The sequence below is a fragment of the Hibiscus syriacus genome, unplaced genomic scaffold (genome assembly GCF_006381635.1).
Source record: "Hibiscus syriacus cultivar Baekdansim isolate YM2019G1 unplaced genomic scaffold, ASM638163v2 tig00112616_pilon, whole genome shotgun sequence".
NCBI lineage: Eukaryota > Viridiplantae > Streptophyta > Magnoliopsida > Malvales > Malvaceae > Hibiscus > Hibiscus syriacus.
Genome location: NW_024063370.1, coordinates 59,357 through 85,729, shown reverse-complemented (window position 1 = coordinate 85,729; position 26,373 = coordinate 59,357). Strand labels below are relative to the sequence as shown.

Genomic DNA, 26,373 nt, shown 5'->3' with positions numbered 1-26,373 from the left:
GCTAAACTGTGTATTCTTTAACACTGTGAAATAGTATTTGTCTTTGTTTTGTCTTTTGGTTGAAAGTAAATTTATCCATTCAAGTTTCAATTTGCAGAAGAAGAAATAGTTTACTTTCGCAACACGAAACTTAAAATCGCAACGCGAAACCAAAATCGCAACGCGAAATGAAAATCGCAACGACAGAATCGCAACGCGAAACCAAAATCGCAACGACAAGATCGCAACGCGAAACCAAAATCGCATTGCGATTTTCATTTCGCGTTGCGATTCTTTCGTTGCGATTTTCATTTCGCATTGCGATTCTGTCGTTGCGATTTTCATTTCGCGTTGCGATTTTGGTTTCGCGTTGCGATTTTAAGTTTCGTGTTGCGAAAGTAAACTATTTCTTCTTCTGCAAATTGAAACTTGAATGGATTGCATTACTTCAACCAATAGACAAATCAAAGACAAATACTAACTTCAGGGTATTAGTTTGAAACATATTTTTCTTTGTTATCTGATGCATTTTGTGAACTATGATAGAATAATGACTTGGGTGAATACAATGCAAGTTTGAAACATATTTGTCTTTGTTTTCACTGTTTAAATATCATGTCTGTTTATTTACTGATTTTTGTATTTAATTATTTAGCGGCCCGATAGAGTGGATGCTTTACGTCGGGTTATGCTTGCACGACGGAGTTCACGCATCAGACAGCGTGCACGTGCTATTAAGTCTCCGTACACCCCAATAGTGCGAAGACACCGCAAGAAGAAGCCCGACTCGCCTGTCATCCCTCAAGAGTCCACTCCTATCGTTGAAGAGGCCCCCCATATCATTCCTCGAGAGTCCCCTCCCACCGTTCAAGAGGCAACTGTCATCGTTGAAGAGGTCCCTCCCACCATTCCAGAGCCCGATTCACATGGGGTAATATATCGAAGTATTGAGAAACCCCCACCGGTTCCGGACATGATGGATGAGAGTTGGCTCTCGTATGAGTTACCGGCCAGTACCATACCGGTATCTGAAGAGGAGAGGGAACAACTACCGGACACAATTTTGGATAACACCCTTTGGGCTAAGACCGCAGTTGATTTTTATCTACATGAGCGGAGCAAGGGGTGTTTCACTGACATATGCAAGCTCACCGATGATATCTTTTTGTTGCTTGAACGGCCTTGGTGGGGCGTATTATTAGGGGTCGAAGACAATGGCTATTTCGATGGGGGGGTAAGTCTTATATTTTTCTTATATTTCAATTTGATTAATTTTTTTTTTAAATTTATGTAAGTCACTAATATATGTCTTTTTTTGTAAAACAGCATATCGATGCGTGGGTGACACGTCTTCTAATAATAAGAAAACTTAAGAAAAATAAAAATATACGATATACAATAATGCCGACGTCTTTTCACGCCGTTCACTTGAAGAATGCACGAGATGAATCATTTGATTTGGGCAATGGACAAGCTAAACTTTATCCTGCATGGTGGGAGGTCGATAAGGTTAGTATTTATTTTAGATTGAGTTTAAAGGTTTTATGAAATAAGTGCGCAAATGAATGAATTATTACTTATGATTGCAGGTGTTTATCCCTGTTTTGGAACGTAAACATTGGATTCTCGTCGAGCTTCAGCTCCCATCCCTTAAGACAATAGTGTATGACAGCATGATAAATTACATATCATTGGCTGATTTAAGAGATGTTATTAAGGGATGGAGCTCTCATTTGGCTAAATTCTTGGATGCGATCAATTATTGGACTCGTTCTGGAAACAAGAAGCCAAAGAAGCTCAATATTACAGTTATTAGAGACGAGACCGCGCCACAACAAACGAGCGGAGCCAGAGGAGATTGTGGTCCTCTCGTATGCTTGGCGTTGGAGCGTTTGACGACGGGAAGCATCAAGTATCTACCTCCCACCGATAGAGATAAAGCTGCAGTAGGCTTGTGGTTTCGGCATTATATGGCTAAATCGATATATACGAGACGCTGCCTACCTGCATCCGCGTTATAAAAATGTCCATAAACAATTGGTAAGTTTATATACTTATAAATGAAAATGTTTGGTTAAGTAATTAGAATTCAATAATTTGCGTAGAAAGTGTTGTTTGAACAAATGTTTGGTTTCTGCAGGTTAATCTCAGAAGTGAACTGCGTGAAAATGATGTCGAGCTGCAAAAGTTGATTCAATAGTTTAATTGATTGTTTTTTGATTGTTTAATTGATTTGTAAAAGTTGATTCAATTTTTGATTGTTTAATTGATTTGTAAAAGATGATTTGTAAAAGTTGATTTGTGTAATTGATGCGAACATAATTCTTATTTGTGCTTGTTTAATTGATTGAAATGTAATGGTTGATTTTGTTGATTTCAATCTGCATTATGTTGAAGGCAAAAATGACTATCGCAATGCGAAATGAAAATCGCAATGCGAAATGAAAATCGCAACGAGAGAATCGCAATGCGAAATGAAAATCGCAATGCGGAAATGAAAATCGCAATGCGTTTATAATTTCGCATTGCGATTATCTCGTTGCGATTTTCATTTCGCATTGCGATTTTCATTTCGCATTGCGATTCTTTCGTTGCGATTTTCATTTCGCATTGCGATTTTCATTTCGCATTGCGATTTTCATTTCGTATTGCGATTTTAATTTCGCATTGCGATTATGTCGGTTCGATTTTCATTTCGCATTGCGATTTTCATTTCGCATTGCGATTCTCTCGTTGCGATTTTCATTTCGCATTGCGATTTTCATTTCGCATTGCGTATCTCTCGTTGCGATTTTCATTTCCGCATTGCGATTTTCATGTTGGGATTTTCATTTCGCGTTGCGATTGTATTTTCCGTGTTGCGATAGTCAAATGCATGCCTAATAGTGATAACAACTGAATAACAAGAGTTGGTTAAGTCAAAATGGTTGGCCTGAGTCATTAATTCAACTGAAAATGTTAAAAGTTCACACATAAAATCCACATAATACAACGTTTGCATATGAGCTTTTGATGGCAACGTTTACATAATACACATAAAATGTTAAATGTTAAAACGTTTACATAATACAACTGAATAACAACGTTTACATAATACAAAGTTCACACCATATGAGCTTTGGATTTTGATGAGGATCCATATTTTGGTAGAGGAAAAGATGATTTTGATGGCACTGGTGATCCACATGTCAACCTTGTATGACCACTTTCCTTGCACCGACTACATGTCGATCTCTTCTTCTCTTCACCCTTAGACGGTATACGATCGTGACTTTTTGGTCGGCCAGGTAGCCTTCTGTCCATGGCTGGTGGCAAAACTGTTTGTAAGTCATCTGGTATGTCCCACTCAGAAGGATGTGGAATAGGGTAGACAATCTCGGCATAAGTCTGTCGATAAACTTCTGTAGTGTAGCAATCCATAGCGTATGCGCTTGAATCATCTTGGTTTAAATGAAGAGCAACTTTTATAACATGGCCACACGGATAACCAGATGTTTGCCATTTCATACAACTACACGTCTTTGCATTTAGATCGACTAGCCCATTTAAGTTATTATCCAGTACTTGAAACAAAGTGTTTGAACATGGTTCAACTCTCCATGACGTTGACTTCACAACACGTTTCGTTATCTTTTTTTCAGTCCATGGTGTAACACGATGTTCCAATGTTCCTGTAAATTTAAATAAACAATACTTAGTAAAATATAAATATGATAAGTTACGAATTCAAAGAAATAATACCTGCATGGTTTCTTTTCTTGTAGTACCACTGTTGAATAGAGGCTCGAAAAAACTCCATTAACATAGTAATGGGTAATTTCCGGGAATGACGACTTAGAGCGTTGATTGATTCTGCACTATTAGACGTCATGAAACCATATCTTGCTCCAAGTTGATGTACTCTTGACCATCTTTCAAACCCGACATCTTCTAGTGTTTGAGCACACTGAGGCAAAACACGTCTTAAACAATTTATATGCTTATTGAAATCCACTTCCCGATAAGCTTTTACAGCCTTCCAGTATGTACATTTGTGCTTTTTTATACCAGCAGACCTTGATTTTAGATTTCTATACAAATGAACACCACAAAGTCCATGAAAAGCATCTGGGAAACACCTTCTAACAGCGTTGTCAATTGAGTTTGCCCTATCGGATATGATTGTCAGATTGCTAATAGGACCTATGCAATCCCTAAGATGCCCCATAAACCATGTCCATGAATCAGAGGTTTCAGATTTGCCAACCCCGTAAGCTATTGGCAATATCCCATTGTTAGCATCCATGGCTACTGCTAATAAGTTTACTCCAAGGTATCGACCTTTCAAATGTGCTCCGTCAACTATAATAACTGGGCGCATGCAAGTAATAAACGAACGAATCTACAAAATAATATACACAAGAAATATAATCATTTAAATGTGAAATGCATGTAACTAACAAAAATGAGTCAACAAAATTATATTGATTTACTAACCGTAGCACCAATGGCGATAAACAGCAACTCAAAGCGTCCATCTCTATCTGTTTTGATATGAGTTACCGACCCAGGATTTTTCAGCTTTAAATTGTGACAATAAGCCGGCAGTTGGGCAAACGATGCTTCTGGCGACCCCCTCAACAATTCCAAGGCATAACATTTGGCTCTCCAAGCTTGAGAATATGATATACTAATCTTGAACCGAGCATTCATGTCAGTCATAATTTCATGTCCCCGATATACCCTGCCATTCAAAAACATTAACTCAGCCAGAAAACCACCCAACACCTTTTTGTTTGCCTGTCTATGGTGAGGAAAAACTTGGGTTCTTGAACATGTATGTTTATCAATAAAAGTCCTAACTTGAAACATTTTGCAATCTTTTATTCTCTTTGCAATCATACGCCACGTACAGTTTTTGTCAATCATACACCTTGTTTCGAAACGATCTTTGCTTGATTTGTTAACTTTTAGTTGATAGCCATCTTCCACACATTTCGTATATAAAGCTATCTTCAAGTCTTCCTTTGTATCAAAACAATCATCTTTCTTGATACGAATAACTTTTGTGTAACAATCAACTGCTTTCTTTATCAACTCTTCTTCCGGTATCTGAAGTAATTCTGGCATATTCCAGTTATACGCCCGTGGCATTTTCTTTTCTTCGGGGACTTTTTCTTCTTCTTTTCTTCTTCAGGATTATATGAATTACAGAATGGATGTTCAACATGTTCATTCACAGTCGTAACTTCCTCCTCATTATCATCAACATTACATTCTTCGGCAACGGCTGTTTCATCATCAAAATTCGGGTATTGACCAATATCAATATCATTACACGCATGGTCTGTTTCTTCTTCTGAAACATCATCAAAATCCGTGTATTGACCAATATCAAAGTCCGGATATTGACCAAGACCAAATTTCGAATACTGACTAGTACTCACAATTTTTTCTGTTGGCTCATCATCGTCTAACTGGTCAATACGAAAACCGGAATTTGGTGCTGAAAGTTGATTGGGATTTGGATTAGAGAAAGGTTGTGGGTTTTGAGAAAAACTTAGTTGATTACTACCCGCTACTGACCCAACAATACTACTTCTAGGTTCAACAACATACAATGTAACATCATCTTGTGAAACACTAATGTAAGCAATGAATCGTTCAACATCTTCATTGTCGGTTAACAAATAAACTTTACCATTTCTCTGATAAGATAGCCTAAATCCACTTAGGGGCTCTAAATTCAATTTATTTGAAACACGTAGCATTAGAGTTTCATAAGTTAACTTTTGTAAAGACAATTTTAGTTGAAGATTTATGGGTAAAGGCATATATTGTAAAACACCATTAACATTATCCCATGACCCTCCAAAACACAAATCTATCCAAACATGATCAACATTAGATGATTTCATGGTTGTAACTAAACAAACGAGATGCGAAACTAAGACCTGTTGCCGGATGGGGAAGGATGTCGTTGGATATAGGAACGGATGTCGCCGGAGAGAGTGATAGATGGAGATGGAATGAGTTGCGATTTAGGGATTTAGTTTATGATTTCAGTGTTATATACCCAAAATTTCAGTGTTGTGATTTACAGATTCTCGTTGCGATTTACGGATTATCGTTGCGATTTACAGATTCTCGTTGCGATTTACGGATTATCGTTGCGATTTACGGATACGCGTTGCGATTTACGGATTATCGTTGCGATTTACGGATACGCGTTGCGATTTACGGATACGCATTGCGATTTACGGATACGCGTTGCGATTTACGGATACACGTTGCGGTTTACGGATACGCGTTGCGATTTACGGATACGCGTTGCGATATACGGATACGCATTGCGATTTACCCATACGCGTTGCGATTTACGGATACACGTTGCGATTTACGGATACGCGTTGCGATTTATGTGTTCGCGTTGCGATTTTCATATTCGCGTTGCGATTATGGAAAATCGCAATGCGAATTTGTACTATCGCATCGCGATTTTCAAGAATCGCGTTGCGATTCTGGAAACTGATTTGCGATTCTGGGGATCGCGTTGCGATTTTTATTTCGCGTTGCGATTTTGTTGGTCATTTTGGCAAATCCAAAAAAAGTTGGTTAAAATCGTATATTATAACTTTTTTTTGGTCACTGAGGCGATTTTCTCTATTTTTAAAGACTCAAATTTTCAGATTTTTCAGTCATGCAAGATTATGTTTTCAAATCTAAATCCACTGGAAATTAAAATGAAAAAAAAGGAAGAAATTAGGACCTTAAAAAATCTGTTATTTCAAAAAATATACGTAGAAAATCTGCTCAAATTATTTCCTTTATTATTAAATCTGCTCAAATTATTTCCTTTATTATTAAATAATTAGTCCATCTATTATACAAATATACTCAAATTGGTCCATTTATTATTAAATAGATTAAAATAATCATTGTGATTGTAAAAAAATAATTAAATAAGACTAATTAACATAGATAATTTCACTATTTTTTAAAAATAATTTATTATTTAACAAAGTTAAAATTTCTAAGATTTTTTTGGATAAGATATTACCTAAAGAAAACAGTGAAACTGCTACAAACAACAAGGCATCCAGCTAGCAAAATTTCTAAGATTTATATAGTTCTGTAAATGAAATCTTTTGTTTGAAGTTAATATCTAAATGAAATAATAAGTTTCATTTCATTTTAAAGAAAAGAATGTTAATTCTATCAAAATTAAGCATGATTGGATTCTTTATATTAGTATAGAGTCAAGATTAAATTGATCCATTTAGTAGTAAGTAGACTAATTTGGATAGGCCTTAATAATAGAGGGAACTACCTCATAATTTCACCATTAAAACTAGGTCCACATCGGTTATCGTCCCCGAAGCCCATCGCCGCCCCTAAGCCCTAGAATTTGAGATAAATGAAACCCCCCAAAGTACACGCCTTTATATTTTCTGAAACAAGTGTTTTGGATTTTGTTTCAAACCCAGTTCAGAGTTTCAGACAGGTAAAAAAAAAAAAAGTAGATGAAAATGTCGCACGCGTTTCGACGTCGTCGGTCTCATCTCTTCGGTTGAGTTCTCTGTTATTCTTGCCAAATTCAAGCACCAATCTTGATTCTCATAAGCCATCTCTTCCTCTTCGTCCCAGGTTTTTTCTTCTTATCCAAACTACGAGGAGGCTATAAGAACAATGTATATCTATTTTTTTTAATTAATCGTTTATTTTGATATGATTATTTAAAACCCTTGTTTTTATTTTAATGTTGGTTTCATTAGGGGGTTTGTGGGATGGATTTATTTCCTGATGTTTGTTTCTTTGAATTTCCCCTAATTCAGGAAATTGAAGAAGGTGGTTAGTAATCAAAATAATGTAATTAGTTTTCAGCCAAAGGCCGTTTACAACGGAGAGTTCTGGGCTCCGGAGACAAGCTCCCGACAGGGAATTTGGTCGATTAGGTACAAGCTCGTTTAAACTTCAACTCTTGTGTTGTTAATTTAATGAAGAAAATGTTATAGAAGATTAGAGGTATTGTTTTGTAACCATGTAGGGATGATTTGAAACTGCCGTCGTCGCCTTACATTCCTATGAATGCTCAAGGGCAGGGGCCGCCGCCGATGGTGCAGGAGCGTTTTCATAGTGTTGTTAGCCAACTTTTTCAACATGTATGGATTTGGTTTTGGTTGTGGATTTCAGCCTTCATGTGTGTTCTGTTTCTCCCTTATCGGTTCTTGTATCTGTTGTCGTTGTTTCGATTTTTAGAGAATAGTCCGTTGTGGTGGAGCTGTCGATGATGATATGGCTAACATTATTGTAGCTCAGCTTCTGTATCTTGATGCTGTCGATCCTCAGAAGGTCTGTTCTGTTCCATGCTTTCTTTCTTTCTTTAAGTAGCACACCTTGTTATTTTTTTCCTTGAAGAAATTAGGACCCGGAATCCGATTATGAATGTTATTTACTACTTGTGCCTTTCTGGATATTGTCAATAGGACATTGTCATGTATGTCAACTCTCCCGGAGGATCAGTTACGGCTGGTAATATACTTCTCTACCTAGAATCTCGTCTTGGTACTTATACTGGTTTGTGTCAAATAGCATGTTGGGGGACAACTTTCCTGACCCGCCTAACTTGTATGGTTCTGAATTTTCTTAGGAATGGCCATATTTGACACCATGAGGCATATCCGACCTGATGTCTCAACCGTGTGCGTTGGACTTGCTGCTAGGTATAAATTTATTGATTTTATTGTTTCTGTTTGTAGTGCAATTACATTGTCATGTTACAATGTGGAACACCGGAAATAAGAATTGTTGCAGCAATGTCTCGTTTGTCTCTTAATTAAGGAATATTGATCTTAACTTGGATACTTAAATTTGGTATTTGATTCATTCTGAATTTCTGACAGATACTTGGACCTTGATGATAATATTTCCTAATTTATATTTTACATGTCCGGATGGGTTGTGCTACTTGAAGTTAATGGAAATGTATAATATACATTTGAATGCGAATGCTATTTTTTGTTATTGTTAATGGATATGTTTTGCTTTTCCGTGAACAACATGGGAGCTTTTCTGCTTAGTGCGGGAACGAAAGGTATATGCTAGTGTTGCGCCATTCGTAGCTCCGTCGATTGGTGTGCTATCACTCCAGTCTACTTAAGTTGTGTATTCCCTTTGTTTTCATCATAATTTCAGGAAAACGATACAGTTTACCTAATTCAAGGATAATGATACATCAGCCTCTTGGTGGGGCTCAAGGAGGTCAAACCGATATCGATATCCAGGTATGCACTTTTCGCGGCAAACCTCATGCTGTTTAAATTTTGTACTTCTGCATTCCTTATCCTCTGTATCCCTGACTACTAAACACGATTCTCAGTCAAATGAAATGCTGCACCATAAGGCGAACTTAAATGGGTATCTCGCTTACCATACTGGTCAAAGTTTGGAGCGGATTAACCAGGATACCGATCGTGATTTTTTCATGAGCGCAAAAGAAGCAAAGGAATATGGACTTATCGACGGTGTCATAATGAATCTTCTTAAAGCTCTTCAGCCGCTAGCTCCTGCAGCTGATAGTAACGAATAGCCCAGTCGATCTTCAGGTACTTCTACGATCAATGGCATGGCTATATTGTAGAGATAACTCGAAATGATTATTCAATTATCTGATCGTCTCGTCAAATACGGGATAATCTTGAGATGAATTTGGATGTTAGAACCAAAACTTCCTTGTGGATTTCATGTACTCCCATTCTGTTTAAAATCACCGAATTATGAACTGAAAACGCCAGTGTAGCACAGTGATCCCATGGTAGACACTGTGAACCTGGTAAAAAAGTATAAGCATGGCTCCTGGTCGGGTGACTCTAGATTGATGTCGGGTTTCTGACACCTATCGTACTGGAGTACAGGTTGTCGCATCGACAGTGATCAACAATGGGAATTTGATAGTTTGAGTGATAACTAAGATACCACTTTTCTTTCATAGCCTTGACATGACCACCCACCAATAAACTCTAGTCCTTGTTTTTTCATAGGTTCAGTAAAAACGGATGAAGGTAGGTCAACAATCATTGAAATAATGCGAATGGACAAGGTAAAACTCGAATGACACGCCTGTGTGCAAACATGGGCGTTTGGCAAATTGGAAACCGTGTCCCTAGGGGTCTTTTCAATCAAGTTCGAAATCGAATCGAATCAAAACTTATTCTTAAAAAGCATCGAACTCTTGAAGCTTTAACAAATGCTCATAATTGCAAGTTTCGCCTCCCATGTATTCCAAGTATCCATTGTGAAGAAAAAAGTTAAAAGGAACCCAAAAACAAGAAAAAAAAACTTCCATTTTAGTCATTGTAGTTATGATTTTTTTTTATTTCGTTCTCTAGATCGTCAAACCATTAATGATAATTGATGAGACATGTTAGAAAACCCAAAGATTTGAAAATCATTGAGCTACTCTTTTTTTTTCGGTTTAACTCGGTGAATAACATTTCAATCACCTCAAATCTTAATAAAATTGTTAAATTAAAGCTTTTTGGTTTGACATGGTCAATTATTGGATCAATTTGAAATCGAATTACGCTAATTATTTGGTCAAATTGAGTGTTCTCATCATTGGGATTAATCGATAACTACTTTGGTCATTGAAAATTTGGTTTTTATGGTTTTTTATTTTGCATATCAGCTTTTCTTAATTACAAATAATGCAATGACCGTTCAAAGTTTTAGTGAAAGTATAAGTTTTAAAATTCTTATAACCAAAATTAAAGCAGTTTAAAAGTTTGGTGGCCATCAATGTATTTTACCCTTTGTTTAATACTTAAATGTTGAAAGGAGCTTCTCACCTAACAAGAAAAGCAGTGCCCCCGGTGGCATCAATGAAAGAGCCCATCTTTCCATCCCAATCTCCCACATCGATAGGAAACGACACAATTTCACAAACTTTCCATGCCACACTGATCCAACTTTCTCATTTTGTGAACCCATATACAGGAAAAAAACACTAGAAAATGACAGTAGGTGGAGGCATAACATAATCCCTTGCAATATGAACATCTAAATTTACATGTTTTTCTATGAACACTTGGATCAGGAAGGGACAACAGGAATCCCTTCATCGAAAAACTTGCTTCTCATGAAACTAGTGAAAGCTGAACACATGGGCAGTTCTTCGAGCTCATCAAAGAAATCATTTTCGTCTGGTGTTGAAGACGATGACGCCTTTATACGAGGACAAGAAGAGAGTGGCTCTTCATCCAACAGAAACACTCCCTCTAGATTCCCACTGAAAGGATCTTCTTGGTTGATCCTTAATGGGGACTGTAGATAGTGGAAATGCTCCTCTTCACATCCATTCTTCACTTGTTCCGGTTCTTCTCGTGAAACTTTGGGCCGATCATCGTTGTTTTCTGGTTCTTTCGGTGACCGTGTTCGGTTTTTGGGGTTGAGATCGGGGCCTGGATGGTTGTGAGTGGAAGTGTAAGTGATGATGAGCATCGAAGCATCCGTTTTGCATCTCTCGACTTGTTTTTTGGCTGAACATGCTTTTGATGTGCTGCACTTGTAATAACCCCTGCATGATCAAACGTGAATGAAACCGCACAACTACGAACATGAAGAAGAAGAAGAAGACATCATCAGAAAGACAAACAACCTCGGATAAGGCGACCCCTTGATGGGTTTTTGCCCATATTTCCTCCAACACCATGAATCAGAAGGCGGCCCTTCATTCTTTCCTTCTCCACCATTTTCACCTATCTTCACTGTCACAACAGTTCTCTCGACAACCACCTTCCTGGTAATCAAAACATGACCAGAATGTAGAAATGTCGGAAACTGAAGTTAAATGCATGCAGGTGAAGCTTAAACTAACCTTCTTTTGGATGCCTGAGTTTCGGTTGGTTTGAGCTCTGAACCATCCATTAACACAAATCTTATCCCTTTCTTGTCACTCCTTTAGTGTAAAGTTATAAGAAACTCTATGCATAAAATCATCACTCACCACTCACCACTCACCATCGTGCAATAAAATAAAAGCCATTACCACACACTGCTGCTGCATATAAATAAATATAGAGTAAATTACATATTTAATACATAAACTATTAATTTTAGTCTATTTTAATACCTAAATTTCAAATCTTTCTAAAATCAATCCTATCGTTATTTAATAGAAGTTTCCACGTGACATTTTTCATGGGTAAATTACGTCATTCATCCCTTAACTATATTCTCACTCTTATTTGATCATTATAGTTTAAAAAATTTCAATTTAAATTCTCAACTTTCAAATTCTTCATGTTTTAATCACTCTAATTTAATTTATTAATAATATTATCACATGATATTTTTATTATTTTATTAATATATAATTGACATAAAAAATAAAATTAAAAATTAGATTGATTAAATTAAGAGTAATTTAAAACTTAAGTAATTAAATTAAAAAAATAAATTTTGATAATCAAAATAGGAGTGATAATATATTTAAGGGATGAATGATGTAATTTACCCATAAAAATTATCAAATTATAACCATTTAATTAAATTTTTAACGACAGATATTAAAATAAAATAGATATGATTATAAAATATATAAAAATTTAGATACTAATACAGATTAAAACTAATAATTTAGACACTAAATACATAATTTATCCACAAATACATGCAGATGTTTCAACGACAAACACATTGCCAGCCCCATCCTCCACTTCATTGGTTTGAGCAAGATTGGGTTGGGCCGATTTCTCTGCCCATAAACACAAACAATTTCCTGCCCCATCCTCTACTTCATTGGTTTGTGCAAGATTAGCTTAAATTTATCCTAAACTTTAAAATGTTCTAGGCTTTTTTTTTCAATTTGATACTTAATGTTTTATTCCGTAACTTAAGTTTTGAATCTGATCAAGACGGACCGTTAATTTTAAATCTGATCAAGACGAACCATTAATTTTAACCGTTAAATACTACCTAATATTTATTTAATATAAAAAATCAATTTTGTCATTAAAATAATAATGGAAATTGAAAAAAAAAACATTTTTAACTTTTACCCTTTAACCCTAATTCCTTCCCCTCTCTTCCCCTTCCATCCCTTCCCCGCCACTCTCTTCCCAGCACCGACGGTTCCTTCTCCAACGGAAGCCGACGATCCCTCCAAAGAGAATATTCGAACTATTTAATTTTCGAAAACCGACATAAAACCCGATATTGAAAATAAACAAGCCTACTGAAGCTCCCAACTCAACTTACATGGCTGGACATCAAAAGGAAAGCTTTGGCATTGGGACTAGCTTAAGGTCACATAGATCACCAGTTATGAGCCAATTGTAGTGATCTAAACGTTACAAAAGAAGAACAAAACAGGAGATAAATCCTTTTAGTTGATTGCAGCCTGCTATAATGATGTACTGTTAAATTTGTCATTTGTTACAAAACCGAAATAGATTGAATCTTTGAAAAACGAAAATAGATATTCTATGTAATCTTTATAAATCATCAAACCCTCATTGTCATTTCAAGCTTTGAAAGCACAAGAACAGCCTGTTGATAATATGTTATTTTACACAAATACTGCACATTGGGTTCAAAAAAGAAAAACAACCATTTTTCTGTTAAAAAAGAAAAGGAAATCAAGTGAAATTAGAAAACTAGATGGAAAACCAGGAAGAAGGAGAGATTACTCATAAAGCGTCGTCATTCTGAATGGAACTTTGATGAAACTTACCTGGCAAATCAAATCCCCCAAGAAAGGAAAGTCCGCCTCTTTTTTTATGGGGGAAGTCAGAGTTCGAGTATTCTCTTTGGAGGGGTCGTCGGCTTCCATTTGACAAGGAACCGCCGGTGCTGGGAAGAGAGTGACGGGGAAGGGATGGAAGGGGAAGAGAGGGGAAGCGATTAGGGTTAAAGTGTAAGAATTAAAAAGGATTTTAACTATTAATTCTCTTTGGGCTCTTTTGTTTATAGTTTAATCCATGGTTTTCAGAATCGGACCGGTTAATGAATCGGTCATGCTACTGGTTCACTAGTTCAACCGATAGAATCGATCTAATCGGTCAAAAAAATCGATTTGATCGGTCGAAAGAACCGGACGACATCATAATTATTTAAAAAATTAAATAAAAATACAAAAAATATTTAATAAAAAATAAATTTTTATATCACAAGTCATATTTAAAGCAAATCATAATATATATAAGTTAAAAACCATAAAATCAAGTGAAATAAAATGATTCAAATTAACTACAACATAATATTTAAGGTAAACCATATTAAATAATAAATATAATTATATAACTATAATTAAAAAATAAATTTGGGACTAAAAAAATCATAACAAAATGATATTGTTTGGTTTAATTTTTTTTTAAAAACAATCTCACATGGCTAAGAAACATAAAGATCATCCCAACTAACTTCTATAAATAATAGAGGTAATTTGACATTCAAAATTATGGAGCCTTTTGGTAAGCATTGAGTGAACTATTCTTTCACTTCAATTAAGCTCGGATTTTAGGCTTCAATCGAGCTTCTAATTTTTTTTTTGAGTTCAAGCCTTTTCGAGTTCAAGTTTCAATATTATATTTCGAGTTCGAGTTAAACTTCATAATTTTTAGCTCGTGAGTTTGAATCGAGTTGAGCTTATTTTAAAAATTTTCAAGTTCAAGTCGAGCTCAGCAATGCTCGAGTTCGGCTTGGCTCGTTTAACAAACGACGTCGTTTAGTTTAATTTTTTTTTTTTAAAAAAACAAAATTCTCGGTTTTTCCAGTTTTCAGCCGGTCCGGTTTGAATGGTTCAGCGGTTCTTGCCGATTCACTAGTAACGGTTCAACCGGTCTAGATTGAACCGAACTAGGCAACGATTCCCGATTGAACCGACTGGTACGATCCAGTTTTCAAAACAATGATTTAATCATATAAGGTAATATCAATAACCTCTGTGAATTTTTTGGGCTCTTGTTATTATGTGACCATGTTTCGTCGTGCACATTGCACATGCCTAGCCTCACCTCTGCACCTATCGAAATATCAATAATTAAATATCACCCATTCTATGCCAAGACTGTGATACACCCGAGAAGTACCTCGACTATTAAACGTTAGAAAATGATCACCTAACTATATATTGTGTTATAAATTCATATTTTTTTCGTTAAAAATTAATAGTATTTTGAGCTGAATATTAACTTGTTGAATATTGTAAGATAAAATTTGATTACAGAATCTCAAATGACTATCAATCATCGTGTTAACATCCAGCTTAGACAACCTCCAATTTTTTAACGGAAAAGAGCGTGTTTGAAACATATTGAATAGTAAGTGACTATTTTGTAACTTTTAATAGTCAATGGATCTAACAATGTAATATTCTACAGTCGGATGATCATTTTGTAATATTTGAGGGACTTAATAAAATAGTACCCTATAATATGAGGATCACTTGTGCACTTTAACCAAGAATTAATGTGAATTAAATTATAGTCAAATGACTAAATCCGTTAAAAACTATAAAATATGGACCTTCTAGGCAGTTTGACGGAGCTTTTTTGATATTTATTATGATTAGTACAGGTTGATGCTTTCCTGAATGTACGCTTCGATGAGAAGTTTCAGTAACTCTAAGATGGACAGCGGCTTATTCTCTTTCAATTCAACGTTCGACTTCAATGGAATCCAAGGAAATTACATTAATCTTCACGATTTCGAGAAAGATGCTGCCGTAATAAAAGGCAAACATGATCATCTGTTTGGAAACCAGGAAAATCCTGTTTTTCCCGAGCATGGTTTGTTTCAAGACAACGTAACAAAGATGATTCAAGATCAACAACCGGGACAAGAAACCAAGTTTGATTTTTCCGATGAATTCGATTTCAACCCTGTTTTCTCAACGAATACGGCATTCGAAGAATTTCCAAGGCCTGATCAAAATTCGAAAGCCATTAAAGAGACGCGGTCTTCGTTTCAGTTGTCGTCTCTGGAACTCCTTAGCAACTATGGAAAAAGTTTCAAGAAACTGAGATCGACCAGCGCCGGGGGAGATGGCGGTGAAGGAATTGAACGTGGCCGGAAGAAGCTCTCGACCGAGGAGATTATGAGGGTAGCTGGAACAAGATACGTACAGTTTTCCGACATGAGGTACGATGATTTCTCCATGGTTATGCATCCATTCGGTCATGCTCTTTCGGGTTTGTCCGATGACGAGACGAAAGACGTTGAGCTCGTGCACCTTCTTCTAACCGCGGCGGAGAAAGTAGGGTACGAACAATTCGAACGCGCTAGCAGATTGCTTTCTCGTTGCAAATGGATCGCGTCCGAGCAAGCTAATCCGGTCCAGCGAATCGTCTACTACTTCACCGAAGCTCTCCGAGAGAGAATCGATAAAGCAACAGGAAGGTTAGTACCGAAGGGATCGGAAGCCGGATTTAAGACCGGAACCGAAAACGGATTGAGTACTAGCATTACAACGGTCAGAATTCACCAATACATACCATTTTTCCTAGTAACGCAATTTGCTGGAATACAAGCCATTATAGAGAACGTGGAGTCCGCTAGTAAGATTCATATAATCGACCTTCAACTTAGGAGTGGCATTCAATGGACCGGCATGATACAAGCTCTGGCGTACCGCAAACCGCATCGTGTCGAGCTTTTTAAGATTACGGCTGTCGGATTAGTCGACGACGAGAAGATATTGGAGTCCGGTAAGAGGTTGGAAAGTGTCGCTGCATCGTTTAATTTACCCTTTTCGTTCAATTCAGTTTATGTACGGGACATGGAAGACATCAAGGAAGAGTTATTCAAAGTCCGAAACGACGAATCTTTAGCCGTTCTCTGTCCACTAGTGCTTAGAACAATGATTTCTCGGCCTGGCTGCTTGGAAAATATGATGCGAGTGATGAAAAATCTGAACCCTGCCATACTGGTCGTCATCGAAATCGAAGCCAGCGACAACTCACCGTCGTTTGTGAACCGATTCATCAAAACGTTGTTCTTTTACAGTGCCTACTTCGACTGCCTCGATACGTGCCTGGAACACGAAGCCGAGTTGAGAACGGAGATCGAATCCATGCTTTGGAGCGGGATCCGGAACATAGTGGCCACGGAAGGCAAAGAGAGGATCGTTCGAAGTGTGAAGATGGAAGTGTGGTCGGCATTCTTTAAGAGGTTTAGAATGGTGGAATTGGGGTTCAGCAACTCCTCCTTGTACCAAGCTAATTTGGTGACCAAACATTTCCCTCACGGCGGTTGTTGCACGCTCGAAAACATCGGGAAGAGCCTGATCGTCGGATGGAAAGGAACCCCAATGCAATCGGTTTCGGCCTGGAAATTTTCGAGAGATAAAGGAAGGGTCTTCGCAAACTATAGGTTCTGAAATCCGAAATTGTTACTAGTTTCCTACATTACATTGTAACTTCATTGAGTTTTCATATATGTTTATGTCCATTGGTTGAAGGATATAAAAATATAATGATACGTGTTAAAATTTAAATATATTAAATATCACCGTGTGCGTAAGAGTGATTATAAGGTTCATCTTTTTATCTATTAACATTACACATATTATGCTGACACAATTACTCAAACCCAAGTCCTCTTAAAAATAACAATATTCATTTTTATCGTTAAAGCCAATTAAGTATTTAAATTTATGTTAAATAAATTATTTAATATATACTAATGATTTTTTAGTGAAAAATAACTTGAGTTATTAAAATAAAATAAAATTTATGTTGAATAACTTATTCATGATTTTTTAGGATAAAGTACATAAATGGTCTCCTAATTAGATGTTACTACTTTATTAAGTCCCTCAACTATTAAAAGTTATAAAATGGTCTCTCGACTATATAATGTTGCTTTGTTAAATCCCTCGATTGTTAAAAGTTACAAAAATGGTCATTGACTATTCATTAAATTCCAAGCTCGTCCTTTTCCGTTAAAAAATGGACGGTATTCCAAGCTGAACGTTAACATGTTGACTGTGATATGATGAATTTTTTTTTCTGACTGTGCATATGCAAAGGAAATCTGGACTGCCATCCTTCTCTCCTGTGGTCTTTCTCAGACGCCTCTCGACTGGTATGGTTCTTTCCAGTGGCTGTTACTTAACCTTAAGGGTAAATCTCTGCTAGTGCATATTCTCAAGTTGGCTTGGACTGGATTCATCTACTTCATATGGGAGGAACGAAATCGCAGACATTTTGGAGGAACTCATCGCTTGGCTGGAGCTGTTGTTAGTTGTATTAAAGAATATGTTAGAATCAAATTGCATAGAACTCATATGAATATAATTGATGCTGTAAATAGGGAACTGTGTATAGATTAGGGATTGATGTAGTGTCTTTGAGTATCTGTTTTGTAGCAGCAATTGTTGCCTTCCTTTTTTTGGATGAATGTAATTTTACTTATCCAAAAAAAACATCATGGTAACGTCGAGCTTAAACAACCACCAAATTTTTAATGGAAAAAGACGAGTTTAGAACATAATGAATAGTCAAGTGACCATTTCGTAACTTTTAACAGTCGATGGACTTAACAAAGCAACATTGTATAGTTGGGTGACCATTTTATAACTTTTAATAGTTAAGAGACTATTTGTGTACTTTACCTTTTTTTAATGATCAAAATAAAAATATTTGATAGTTGAATATAGTTGACCCTTTTATGTTTTGTAGAGGCAAGTTATAACTTAGGCTTAAAGCTATAGCCCGTTGAGATTCCTCGGGCTAAATTTAATGTATATTAATAAATGATTGAGCCCATGAAACGCATAGGTAAACTGATCTGAAATGCTGGAACTAAGTACCCAGTAAAGGCCACGTAACAATGACCCACACGTGTCGACCCTTTGCTTTGCTTCTTTACATTTTTTTTTATTTCTTCAGATTCCTGACTAGGAAGTTGCAGAGCAAAACCACCAAATCAGCCAACGATGGTCTCAAAAGGGAGCGATTCTTCCTCTAAATCCAGAGTTAGAATCTCTATTCCTATCCTTTTGATCTTCATTTTTTCCCTTTTCATATCTTCATTTGCTTTAAGCATTTTCACTATCATAAAGAGCTGGTTATTAGTTGTGTTATTCACTGTATCATTTAAACATGAAATTTAAATGATTTTCAAATCGGATTTTGGTCCTTAGAGTATAAACTATAACTTAGACTTGAAATTCCTCTGCATATGATCCGCGAAAGAAGTCGTTTGGTTTATGCGAGGCAGAGCTTTGTCTCAGTTCCATGGCCGTTCACTGCCCCTTAGGCTCTGTTTGGCTGCTATTGAATTATATTGAAACAGAAAATAGAAAAAAAAAACCGGAATTGAGTTTTTTTTTTGGCCTTTCAAATTTCCGTTTTAGCTTACTCGTCAACGTTTTGTTTCGTTATTATTATTTTATTTATATTGCAGAAATCACATGGAGAATACTCTTGTGGCGGCGTTGGAAACTTGACACATAAGTTAAATCAGCTTAAAAGGCAAATTCAAGCAGAAAGAACAGCTTCGGTAAAGGTATATTAGTTAATTTAGTTACTTAATGTTTCACTTATTATTATTTATATTGTCATTGAATTTGAATAGCGTGATCATTTTTAGAAATAACATGAAATCTAACCTTTTTTCCCATCAATGCGTGCAAATTCCATGAGCAACTCTTAACCCTGTTATATTCGGCTTGTCTAAGTTGAATTTGTCTGTGCTCCAACCTGCTAGATGAGATGCAAATAAATTATATTCATATTGTGTGGTGTGCACAGGAAAAAGTCGAGAAGAATAAAAAGAAGCTTGAGAGTCATGTTACGGAGATTTTGTCAGCTACATCAAGTAGGAATGTTCCGTGTGCGGAGGACAATGGATTTTGTAAAATGCTTTCTGCAAGAATCCAAATTCCTTTATGTAAGCTTGCCGGATTTGCTCAAGGGTCAGGAGGAGACTATGCTAATGGTCATGAAGTTGTATCTTCAACAAGTGTCAAGCTTCCGTATGTTGAGAAGTTGCCACCATATACGACATGGATATTCCTGGACAAGTATGTTGGATTAATATATTAGTCTGCCTAGCTCTGAGTGTTCTATTCTCTCTGTTTATGTACACTGTGCTTCTGCTTTGACTTGGTAGGCCACTAGAGAGCACTTGATCTGAATAGCTTTAGCCATTAGGTCATGGGCTAGCCATGCTTCTTAAGTCTTCTCCAGTTAAGGATTATCATTTGAGGAGCTTTCTTGAAAGGGCTTGAATTAGTGTTGGCACCAAGCTTAAGCCATTAGCAAAAGCTAGCCCCCTCAAGGTTTTGTTACTATTATTTAGTTCAAAGTGGAGATTTCAGCAGCACAAGACTCCACAGATGAAATCTACCATCTTTTCTCAGCTTATCTTGTTTTCCATGAGATTTTATTTTGGCCCGTCTTATCTTAAGTATGCACAATTCAGCACAGAAATCAGAGAATGGCTGAAGACCAATCTGTTGTTGGAAGGAGACGTATATACTACGACCAACACGGCAGTGAAGCTTTGATCTGTAGTGAGAGTGAGGAAGACATTGCTGAGCCCGAGGAAGAACAACATGAATTTTCTGAAGGTGAAGATCGTCTTTTGTGGTAAGTAAAATAAGATGCAACCTCCATTAATAAATAGAGGAAGTTGTGCACATTTAAACTTAGATTGCTGAACTTCCTGTGCCTTCTCCTCATCATACTGGTCAGAAGTCGACATCATCTACGGAAATGCAACTGGTAGGCATTGTTGATAATCTTTCAATGTATGTGGCCTTGGACCTATTACTGTTGTAGTGCATGGTGAGATGTAGTGAGAATGTATAACTTGATGGCAAAATTGTGTCTGGTTCTTCTGCTGTTTTCAGTTTTTACTGTGTTAGACACTTCATACTGGTATTTATTTCAGTATATGTAACTGGCCTTGAGTTTAGTGCGGAAGTGACGCCCTGTCATTCTTAAGAAACGTTTATTTGGATTTTTACTGAACTGTGGATAAGTTATTTTCTTTTGCACTTTATGGGAAAAAATACGGCTCAATCATTTTATATTAACAATTTGAATTTGGTAGGAATGTCTGTCAGGAGTATGGTCTAGGTGAGGAAATATTGACGTCTGTCAGCCAGTTTTTGGGAGTCACCAGCTCTGAGATCCAGGTATTCTGCTATAAACATGGACACATGATTGCCTTCCTTGTATGATATTTGGTTTCCTTAATCCTTCCAAGGTTTGTGTTTACATACTATTTTTTAAATATTTATTAGTAACTGTTTTCTATAAGATTTGCAGGATCGGCATGGCTTGCTCAGAGACAAATACAGTGACCAGAACATTCAAGATTCTGTATCTGAGAAGGGTATATTTTTGGACAAGAGCCTCAGTGCTGCCTTAGATTCTTTTCATAACCTCTTTTGCCGCCGCTGCTTGGTACTATCTCTCACCACCATTCTTAATGTTATTCATTAAAGAGAAACATGGGCAGCAGGCAGCTTTTTTTACATTTTTAAAAACCTTTCTGATAAAAATTTTAAATGCCTACAGTTATTTGATTGTCGTCTTCATGGTTGTTCCCAATCTTTAATTAACCCTGTAAGCAATATGTTTCTTGTCTTTCAATTTAATGTGATTTTGTTTCATTAGTTTATCTGATTTGGAACCTATTGATTTACAGAGTGAAAAGCAACCATATTGGTCCGAATACGAAGATGACAGGAAGCCTTGCAGCGATCAATGTTACCTCCGGGTTTGGTTTTATTATTCTATTGTGCTAAAAACCTTGTATGGTATTGTCTTATGAGTTGATACTGCCAAAACCATTCTTGTTGATAACTTTATGATCTAAAGTTCTCCCTTGTTCTCCAAATATTTGCATTCTTTATTGTTCCCTGGTTCTGTTCTTCATCCTAGAAACATGGGTTCTGATGCAAAATTTATTCATATTTCCACTTTCACAAATTAGCCTCCTATATCCGTGTTTATCTGTATCTCATTCCGTTTGTTTGTAGTCTAATTTGTTATTTCTTAACGAAGAGAAGTAGATTGTTTTAGCACTTATATGCCTGTGTTGCTGAGACATGTTTGATTTGATATGAATTTGCACATGTTCATATCCTTCGAGTACCTTCTTGTTTCTTTTCAAGCATACAGATTTTGTATTAAGATTTTTATTTCGATATAAGATCTTTTATTTTTTCGGGAAGGAATAAAACTTTTTTTTATTTCAACATCAATTCGTGCAGTTAAGAGCTGTCAAAGATGTGGCAGAAGGTTCAGGTGTCAAAGCATTGCATGGAGTGAAAACTGCAACTTTAGAAGAGAAAGACCTGGCTGTGTCATCTGATGCCAAAGAGAAAAAGACTATTGCTGATGCAGATCTCAAGCAAGATGACAGAGGAGAAGAAAGGCTTGTTGGGTTAGAAGGTATTAATGACTCAGAATGTGCTGGTGAAGCTCGAACTTTGGTGATATCTTCCATACCAATGGATAACCATGAAAGTTCTGGAAAGCGGAAAGCCTCCCAAGAACCATTAGATGATCCACTACACTGTTCTGATGGCAGCCAGGATTTTGCAAGTAAGAAAAAGAAGACGTTACTGGTTTTGGATGTAGCCACAAAGTCTTCTGAAGCTATTCCAAGTCATGCCGGTGATGAAAGTAGTAAAAGTAGGAATGATGATGTTGGCACTCTTAATGAAAATGAAGCTCAAATTACAGCCAAAAACAACAAAAATGAATATGGTGAAAGGGGATTGGAAATTTTTACTTGTCCTGCTAGTGCTTCCAAGACCAATGATAAGATAGGGAATGAAGGCAAAGATGTTACAGAGGTGCCTGATTTGAAGTGGTCTTCTTCCGAATGGAACCCCATCGAGAGAGAATTGTATTTGAAGGGAGTGGAGATCTTTGGGAGAAACAGGTAGAAGAGATTGGAAATTTTTTCAGTCTTTTGCTTTGCACAAAATGCAAATAGATATTATGAGTTAAATATAAGGGTAAACTACGCATTTATTACCTAAACTATCAGTTTTGGTCCGTTTTAGTACCTAAACTTTCAATTTTTTCAAAAACATAACTAATGTTTAGTTATGTTTCATTTTAGTACATCATTGTTAAAAACTTAACTCGTTTAGTACCTAAACTATCAATTTTGGTCTATTTTAGTACCTAAACTTCAATTTTTTTCAAAACTTAACGTTTCTTTTTGAACAGAGGTACTAGAATGAAACAAAAAGTAAACTTTAGGTACAGTTTTGAAAAAATTAAAAGTTTAGGTATTAAAACGAATCAAAACTGATAGTTTAGGCACTGAATGCGTACTTTACCCTAAATATAAATACTTTTTTATATTTGGCATTAGTTTCTGCAGTTCTAGGTATTTAATGGACTAAACTGCAGCAGCTTTCTTAGAGGACTAAAATGTGCTGAGCAAACAAAAAAAAACTCGGTTAAAATTGTGTATCATGCTCATATTTGTACAATTCACCTGCTTTACACTCTCATTGTGATGAACGTGTCACATTTAGACGGTTGTGATTAAACATCTTTCTTCTCTCTCCTAGATAACAGTATGTCTATGCTTCTACTAATGCATGATTCATGCTTTACAGTTGCCTTATAGCCAGGAATTTACTCTCTGGTTTGAAGACTTGCATAGAGGTATCAAGTTACATGTGTGATGGTGGAGCGTCAACACTTAATAGGTCCATCATGACAAGTTCATTTTTGGAAGAAAATGGGAAATCTGAATCAGATTATATGGTGTATATCACTACCCTAACTTCTCTCTATTTCTTACTATACGGTCTTTCTTTGATAAGGGATGAAAAAGAAACGGTTTCCAGTCCTCAACATGCATGATTCTCTTGAGGCCATTTCTTTAATGCTTCATATTAAGTTTAAATACTTGCAAATTCAGAAAAATATATTTCTTTCCTATTAAACTAGTAAATTACAAAGAATATTTGAGAGTCCCTATAATTTTTTTGATAAGAATGGGAGGTCTTATTAAAATCCCCCCTTCATACTTCTCGACCCACCATAGGGTATGCCAATAGGTAGCAGAAGAGGGAAAAAAGTACCTCAAATTTATTCAAGGTTCAAATAAAACAAAGTTCAACCAAGAATAAGAAAAATACAACCCAGCTACAAACCACATAGAAAGCTAGGCATCAATCCTGCAAAACTACCCAAAAAACCAAAGCTAAACCAAATATCCTGAAAGAGGAAACCCATCCTGAAAGATTTTGAATTAGTCGAGCTTATTCTTTGTTGTCTGATTTCCGGGAACAATGGTAAAATAGAGCCAAACTTACTACTTTGCCGCATTTTGATTTTCTTCGTACTTAATTATGCAACTTCTAATTTTTCATTATTAATTGATCTCAATCACTTCATTATACCGAGCATTGTATTTTGTAAGGATGAATAGTTGGTTCTCCATTGTAGACCTTTCTCTTTCCCCTTTACGTTGCGTTATAAATACTTGTACCCTATTAACGTTCTTTCTGTAATTCAGGAGCAAGAGATGTCAACAAGACCAAGATTGCTTCGTAGAAGGGGTAGAACACGGAAACTTAAATATTCTTGGAAATCAGCTGGCCATCCTTCAATTTGGAAAAGAATTGTAGATGGAAAAAATCAATCTTGCAAGCAATACACGCCGTGTGGATGCCAGTCGACGTGTGGAAAGCAATGCCCTTGTCTTCACAATGGAATTTGCTGCGAAAAGTACTGTGGGTAAGTTAAATTGTTTTAACATGCAAATATGAATCATATAGAACCCATGTTATGGGTAAGCAAACCTATATCTCAGTGAACCTGAAATATTTGCAATTGACTAGCTGCTTTTGTTATGGATAAATTGAGTTGTTTGGATATTTTTAAATTCTTTTTTGTTATTTGAACCACAAATTCCATGAGCCACATCAAGTCCAGAACACTATAAATTCAAAGAATTATGATCATCCAGATGCTCGAAGAGCTGCAAAAATCGGTTCAGGGGATGCCACTGTGCAAAAAGTCAATGCAGAAGCCGCCAGTGCCCTTGTTTTGCTGCTGGGCGTGAATGTGACCCAGATGTTTGCCGGAATTGTTGGGTTAGGTAAAGTTTCGTAGTTTTGTTTTACATGTTACAATAATGTTCTGCTGGTATTAAATATTTGTACGTTTTGCAGTTGTGGTGGGGATGCGTTGGGCGAGCCACCAAAACGAGGAGATGGTCAGTGTGGAAACATGAGGCTTCTTCTAAGGCAACAGCAGAGAGTGAGCAACTTAGAATGTTTTAGTTTTAAAATTATGTTTCCAAAAAAGCTCTTATTTCTCTTCTTGGCTGTAGTTCTAATCTTTCGGTTTTGTATTTCTTCAGATCCTCTTGGCAAAGTCTGATATTGCAGGATGGGGAGCATTTCTAAAAGTAATACAGTATTCCACTTTTCCTAATGAAAACCTTTGGATAGTTAATTGTTTCGTGTTTTCTTCGATTGTGTTCGAATTATTTTTCGTTAACTTGAGGGTGTGGTTCAGAATTCTGTCAACAAAAATGATTATCTTGGAGAATATACCGGCGAATTGATCTCCCACAGAGAAGCAGACAAACGAGGGAAAATTTATGATCGTGCAAATTCATCTTTCCTTTTCGACTTGAATGATCAGGCAAGTGGAATCGAAATCCTGCATTTGGAACCGAAGTTTCCTTCCATTAACAAAAACAACTCTTTCGGTTCTGATATCGAAAGGATCATGTTCAAATCTAATATCACATTGACATGTATATTCTGAACGAAGATGCTATTTTGTCTTTGCAGTATGTCCTTGACGCTTACCGCAAAGGAGACAAGTTGAAATTCGCAAACCACTCTTCTAACCCAAATTGCTATGCCAAGGTATATAACTGTCCCTAATTCTTTTAGGGGCATTTCTTGCTAATTAAGCTAAAATCTTTAGCTTGCACAGGTAATGTTGGTGGCTGGGGATCATCGAGTAGGAATCTTCGCCAAGGAACGCATCGAAGCTAGTGAAGAGCTCTTTTACGATTATCGCTATGGTCCAGATCAAGCACCTGCATGGGCTAGGAAACCCGAGGGTTCCAAAAGGGATGAAACATCAGCCTCTCAAGGTAGAGCAAAGAAACACCAGTCTCATTGAAGCACCGTTACGTCGACCAGTTTAGCACGTTTTCTATCATCAGTTATTTACTATCATCGCCTTCGGAGAAGGCGTCATTGTATGTGCATAGTCAGTTGCATAAGTTGGTCCTCAAGTTACGAGGGATCAAGAAATAAAAGGTAAAAATAATTGCCTCGGCAGCAAGCTAGGTATCTAACAATACATATGGGTGCTAGAAAGCATGTTGTTATTATAGAAATAATAGAAGTTCCAAAATGGTCGACTCTGTTAATACATTGTGCATGCTAATTTACAACATTAC

General features: G+C 36.5%; 4 protein-coding genes across 5 annotated transcripts; 3 read left to right on the top strand and 1 right to left on the bottom strand.

Moving 5' to 3' along the window:
• The first annotated feature begins 7,342 nt into the window (after positions 1 to 7,342).
• LOC120182112 (ATP-dependent Clp protease proteolytic subunit 5, chloroplastic-like) lies at positions 7,343 to 9,685 on the top strand. The gene is made up of 9 exons (XM_039187127.1): positions 7,343 to 7,605; positions 7,794 to 7,913; positions 8,006 to 8,120; positions 8,218 to 8,310; positions 8,445 to 8,490; positions 8,609 to 8,681; positions 9,018 to 9,052; positions 9,154 to 9,242; positions 9,338 to 9,685. Exons 1-9 carry the CDS (start codon positions 7,376 to 7,378, stop codon positions 9,545 to 9,547), a joined length of 1,011 nt encoding a protein of 336 aa, XP_039043058.1. The 5' UTR covers positions 7,343 to 7,375; the 3' UTR covers positions 9,548 to 9,685.
• Positions 9,686 to 10,981: 1,296 nt separating this feature from the next.
• On the bottom strand, positions 10,982 to 11,986 carry LOC120182097 (probable WRKY transcription factor 65). The gene is made up of 3 exons (XM_039187113.1): positions 11,834 to 11,986; positions 11,615 to 11,755; positions 10,982 to 11,533 (listed from the first exon to the last, which is right to left on the bottom strand). The coding sequence occupies exons 1-3, from the start codon at positions 11,881 to 11,883 to the stop codon at positions 11,050 to 11,052; spliced, it is 675 nt and encodes a 224-aa protein (XP_039043044.1). The 5' UTR covers positions 11,884 to 11,986; the 3' UTR covers positions 10,982 to 11,049.
• Positions 11,987 to 15,562: 3,576 nt separating this feature from the next.
• Positions 15,563 to 17,351, top strand: LOC120182100 (DELLA protein RGL1-like). Its single transcript, XM_039187115.1, has one exon. It carries the CDS (start codon positions 15,563 to 15,565, stop codon positions 17,333 to 17,335), a length of 1,773 nt encoding a protein of 590 aa, XP_039043046.1. The 3' UTR covers positions 17,336 to 17,351.
• Positions 17,352 to 18,880: 1,529 nt separating this feature from the next.
• LOC120182107 (histone-lysine N-methyltransferase EZA1-like) lies at positions 18,881 to 26,343 on the top strand. 2 transcript variants are annotated; one of them, XM_039187122.1, is made up of 17 exons: positions 18,881 to 18,934; positions 19,366 to 19,467; positions 19,713 to 19,984; positions 20,391 to 20,552; positions 21,019 to 21,103; positions 21,237 to 21,374; positions 21,489 to 21,536; positions 21,619 to 21,690; positions 22,187 to 22,863; positions 23,555 to 23,705; positions 24,463 to 24,683; positions 24,916 to 25,047; positions 25,121 to 25,208; positions 25,312 to 25,359; positions 25,470 to 25,598; positions 25,751 to 25,828; positions 25,899 to 26,343. In XM_039187122.1, the coding sequence occupies exons 1-17, from the start codon at positions 18,896 to 18,898 to the stop codon at positions 26,088 to 26,090; spliced, it is 2,634 nt and encodes an 877-aa protein (XP_039043053.1). In that variant the 5' UTR covers positions 18,881 to 18,895; the 3' UTR covers positions 26,091 to 26,343. The 2 variants fall into 2 exon arrangements, with proteins under 2 accessions (XP_039043053.1, XP_039043055.1); XM_039187124.1 differs by lacking the exons at positions 18,881 to 18,934; positions 19,366 to 19,467 and having other exon boundaries at positions 19,825 to 19,984; positions 20,386 to 20,552.
• Positions 26,344 to 26,373: the final 30 nt, after the last annotated feature.